At 38.8% G+C, this 4,984-nt stretch overlaps 1 protein-coding gene across 2 annotated transcripts; it reads left to right on the top strand.

Annotated features, from left to right (window-relative positions):
- Window positions 1-1,496: 1,496 nt before the first annotated feature.
- Window positions 1,497-4,620, top strand: LOC122751966 (olfactory receptor 8G1-like). 2 transcript variants are annotated; one of them, XM_043999217.1, is made up of 2 exons: window positions 1,497-1,510; window positions 3,696-4,620. In XM_043999217.1, the coding sequence occupies exons 1-2, from the start codon at window positions 1,497-1,499 to the stop codon at window positions 4,618-4,620; spliced, it is 939 nt and encodes a 312-aa protein (XP_043855152.1). The 2 variants fall into 2 exon arrangements, with proteins under 2 accessions (XP_043855152.1, XP_043855153.1); XM_043999218.1 differs by lacking the exon at window positions 1,497-1,510 and having other exon boundaries at window positions 3,688-4,620.
- The last annotated feature ends 364 nt before the right edge of the window (window positions 4,621-4,984 follow it).

The raw sequence follows: 4,984 nt of genomic DNA, 5'->3' as shown, positions 1-4,984 counted from the left end.
AAATATATTGATTTATTAACTTATGATACTCCTCTGTTGAATAGTTAATCAGGTTCAAGATGATGGAGGAATCACTTTATTTTATCTTGAAAGTTCCACACAATCAAAAGTTTCTGTTTCCACAATTTTATGCAATAATTCTAAGGAAGACTCAAATTTTCTTCCCTTTGATGCCCTTCCTAAAATCAAGTCAGAAACTATTATATGTTGAAAGAAGAAAATATTTGGTCTAACATATCTTCTTGGGACATCAGACTAAAGGCCAAAAAAATAAGGAAGGAAGGAAGAGAGGGAAGTAGAGAAGGAAGAAGGGAGGGAAAGAAATACATTTTAGGGTCTTTTTCTTACCGTAACTTTTTTTTTTTGCAGGGCAATGAGGGTTAAGTGACTTGCCCATGGTCACACAGCTAGTAAGTGTCAAGTGACTGAGGCCGAATTTGAACTCAGGTCCTCTTGAATCTAGGGCTGGTGCTTTATCCACTGTGCAACCTAGCTGCCCCCAACTTTAAATTTTATAAAATTATTTCATCTCTATGAAGGCATTAGGGACTTATCCTGAAGCTTTCAATCTTACTACTCCCACTGCCCCCAGTCCACAAACCACATTACAGCAAGAAATTCTTCCCCCCAGAGGAAAAAATTAAACAATAGGGAATCCAAGGGGCATGGCAGGTGAAAAGAGAAGAGACAAACACACTTGGTTTCTTCCCAGCACACCTGGATCCCTGGTGAAGTAAGACCTGGGGGATTTGTTGTCTCTGCATCTCCAATAAAGTCCAAGGAATTTGCATATGAAGGTTCAAACTCTCATATTGAAGAGTTAATATTGGAGTGATTTTTTGAAATATCAGCACACTTATATGCTGCTGGTCAAGCTATAATCAATAATATTAATAAAAGTTACTTTATTTATAATTTTATAAATTTTAAAAAGTGGTCACATCAACTGTTCTAAGAAAACTAAGAAGTTCTACTTTCTTTCCTACACTATTAGAGGATGACCTGAGATTATGATCCCAGGAATTCTTTCCTCAAGATGAAGATTAACAGCACAGATAAAAAACTGGGGTCTATCTTCCCACAAAAGAAGCTGAAGGATCAGTGCCAAGGATTGTCACCAATTACCCTATTAAGAGTATTTGCAATTTTTACACTGTTGTTGAAGAGGGTAGAAGGCTCAGTATTGGCAGGTGAGTATCTAACTTTCATGGTTCACCTAACTGAAGCCAAAGCTATGGGAGCTCAGAGTTCTTTGCAAAACACTTGCTCAGTCTCCTTAGCCCCTCACTAACCATGACTAGTGAGATAACCAAGTGAATCACACAAAGAACAAGCATTCATTAAATACTTACTATGTGCCAGATTCTGTTATAGGTGCTAAGATGAAGACAAAAATTAAAAATTTCTTACCCTCAAGTAACTTGCAATCTAGTTAGAGACATGTACTTACATAAAATATACAGAAGATAATTTTGGAGAGAAGGCATTAAGAAATGATGATGGGGTGGGGGTAGGAGAAAAAAGGTTTTATGTAGAAAGTGGTGCCTGATCTGAACAATGCAGAAATTTAGGGATTCTAAAAGGCAGAGGGATGAAGTGAGTATATTTCTGGTATGGGAGACAACTGGTGCAAAGTCTTGCTAAACCATAGTGTGCATGAAGAAAGCAATGTGTATTAAGGCTGGAAAGGTAGGTTGGTGCCAAGTGGTAAAGGGCTTTAAAAAACAAATGGAAACTATATTTATATGTATGTGCATAATATATTGTGTACATACACATATATATGCATATATAAATATATACATCTCTCTCTATATTCCATTATTTTTAGTATTTGAGAGAGATGGAGAGACAGTGACAGAGAAAGAGAGCACAATTCTTTTATCTTTTATACACAAACACAAACACAATATAATCAAGATGTAATGGGGTTTATTAAAAAAAAGAGATTGGCTGAAATTGGATCAGGTCACACCTGAGCTTTAGGAAAATCACGTGGGCAGCTGTGTGGTGGCTAGATTGGAGACATGAAATAGGGGGACTGTTGCAGTAGTTGAGACAGAAGGGTAAGAACTAGAGTAGTGTGTATATAAATGGACATATGGGAAAGTTCTTATATAGGTAAAAATGACAAGAATTGGTAATTGTTTTGCCATGTGAGAGTGAAGACTTAAGAATGGCCATGAATACAAATCTCAGTATCTGAGAGATAGAGATACTTTTAGCAAAAATGGGAAAGTTCAGAAAATGGACGGATGGTAGGAGAAGATAATGAGTTGTTATGGACATCTTGAGTTTGAGATGCCTAAGTGATATTTTCTTTGCAAAGTCTAGGAAACAATTGATGATGTGGGATGACAGTCCAGGATTGAAACTATGGCTTCATATGTGGATCTGGAAGTCATTAACATAAAGATAATAATTAAATGTCTGTAAGTTGATGAAGTCACCCAAGAAGGAAAGTATAGAGGGAGACGAGAAGAGAATTCAGCATGGAACCAAGGAGAGAGCACTTAGTGGGTGTGATGTGGATGATAATACAGCAAAGAAGATTTGAGAAGGATCAGACAGGGAGAATCAAGAGAAAGCAGTGTCACAAACCCAAATATGGTTGAATGGAAGCATGTACAGTGAGGATAAAAAATATAATGGCTCCTTCAGTTCCCCAGAACCTAATCTGTACTGATAGAATCCTTAATCCAACTGATTTTCTTTTTACTTAATGAATAAGATTAGTCACTGTCTCTATATGACCTTTTTCTTTTTTCTTTTTTAATAAACATTTTTATTTAAAGTTTTGAGTTCCAAATTTTATTCCTCTTTCCCTCCCATCATTCCCCCCCCTCCTTAAGCAACTAGAAACAGGTTATATATGTACAATCATGTAAAACAGTGCCACATTAGTCATTTTGTATAAGAAAACTTGAATAAAAGAAAAAATGAAAGTGAAAAATAGCATGCTTCAATCTGTATTCAATCAATATCAGTTCTTTCTTTGAAAGTGGATAGTATGCTTCATCATTAGTTCATTGAGATTATATATAATCTTTTTCTTATTTCTGATATGGAGACATTATTCCACCCTAGAAAAGTCCATTTCCTATTTGTGGCTTCCCTAGGAGAATTCACAAACATGATGCAGAAACTGGAGGCAGAAGGATGAATATGATTATCTAAAAGGAACAGCTAAGAGTCAAGCCCTTCCCTGTTTAGAGCTGGGGTGAGCGTGGAAGAACTACCAAAGCCATCTATTCTGATGTATGCATTTTATAGATGAGGAAATAAGGTCCACAGCAGTTAAGTGACTTATCCAGGATAACACAGCTAGTAAGTGGCTAAGGTGGGATTTGAACCTAAGGTGGAATTGCAGTCAAATCACTCCATCCACTGTACCATATTACCTCTCAATGAAGCTGCATTCCATTTCCCAACAGCTATATCTTTGCTATTTTGGCACAAAGTTATTCAGTTTGCATGCCAAATATAATTGTGAGTTTAGAAGAATTACTTGATGTCTATGGCCATGAGAGGTAGATGCCAAGGGACTAAGAGAGAACAAAGACATCTACCATTCTGTATGAGCTTCTGATGGGTAAGGGTAATTAATGATCAGCAATTTCTCTAAAATAGGACTTCTTTTCTATCTCTACAGATCCTCCTCCTACCTCCCACCCCCCACCAAGGATAGCCATGAGAAATAACTCCCAAGTGACTGAATTTCTCCTCACAGGGCTAACGGACCGGCCAGAACTGCAACTGCCCCTCTTCTTCCTCTTCCTTGGAATTTACGTGGTCACTGTGGTGGGCAACCTGGGCATGATCATACTGATTGGCCTCAGTTCCCATCTTCACACACCCATGTACTATTTACTCAGCAGTTTGTCGTTCATTGATCTCTGTCATGCCACTATAATCACACCCAAAATGCTGGTGAAATTTGTGTCAGAGAATAATCTCATCTCCTACTCTGAGTGTATAGCACAGCTCTACTTCTTCCTTATTTTTGCTATAGCTGAGTGCCACATGTTGGCAGTCATGGCATATGATCGCTATGTAGCCATCTGCAGCCCCTTGCTTTACAACATCACCATGTCCCATCAGGCCTGCTTCTGGCTGGTGGGTGGGGTGTATATGCTGGGTTTGGTTGGTGCCACAGCTCACACTGGGTGCATATATAGAGTGATCTTCTGCAAGAACAACCTCATCCACCATTACTTCTGTGAACTCCTTTCCCTCTTGAAACTCTCTTGTTCTAGCACTTATGTCAACGAAGTGGTGATTTTGTGCTTTAGTGCATTTAATATCCTCATCCCCAGCATCACCATCTTAAGCTCCTACATCTGCATCATCACCAGCATCCTCCGCATCCGCTCCCCTGAAGGCAGGTCCAAGGCTTTCAGCACCTGCAGTTCCCACATAGCAGCTGTTGCCTTCTTCTATGGCTCTGCTGCTTTCATATACCTGCAGCCTTCAGCAGGAAACTCCATGGATCAGGACAAAGTATCTTCTGTTTTTTATACTATCTTTGTGCCTATGCTGAACCCCTTAATCTATAGCCTGAGGAACAAGGATGTAAAAGTTGCTATGAGGAAAATTCTGGAGAGAAGAAAGCTCATATAATCAATGTCAATATTTGTTCCATGAAATAATGGGCCACAAATAACTGTATTTGTTTTCACATGCTTTTTTTTTTGGAGGGAGTAGGAAGAATCTATTATCTTCCCCTCATCATTAATGGGATTCCTCTATTAATTCTATTTTCTCCACAATCTCTCTCTAAGCTTGCTTCCCTTCCTATGCACTTTTTTTTCGTGAGGCAATTGGGGTTAAATGACTTGCCCAGGGTCACACAGCTAGTAAGTGTCAAGTGTCTGAGGCTGGATTTGAACTCAGGTCCTCCTGATGCCAGGGCCAGTGCTTTATCCACTGCGCCACCTAGCTGCCCCCTTCCTATGCATTTTTACAGAGAAGAGCTAGAGAAATT

Source organism: Dromiciops gliroides, chromosome 3, assembly GCF_019393635.1.
Source record: "Dromiciops gliroides isolate mDroGli1 chromosome 3, mDroGli1.pri, whole genome shotgun sequence".
Taxonomy (NCBI): domain Eukaryota; kingdom Metazoa; phylum Chordata; class Mammalia; order Microbiotheria; family Microbiotheriidae; genus Dromiciops; species Dromiciops gliroides.
The sequence above is the reverse complement of the archived record's forward strand: the minus strand, read 5'-3'. Positions and strand labels throughout refer to the sequence as shown.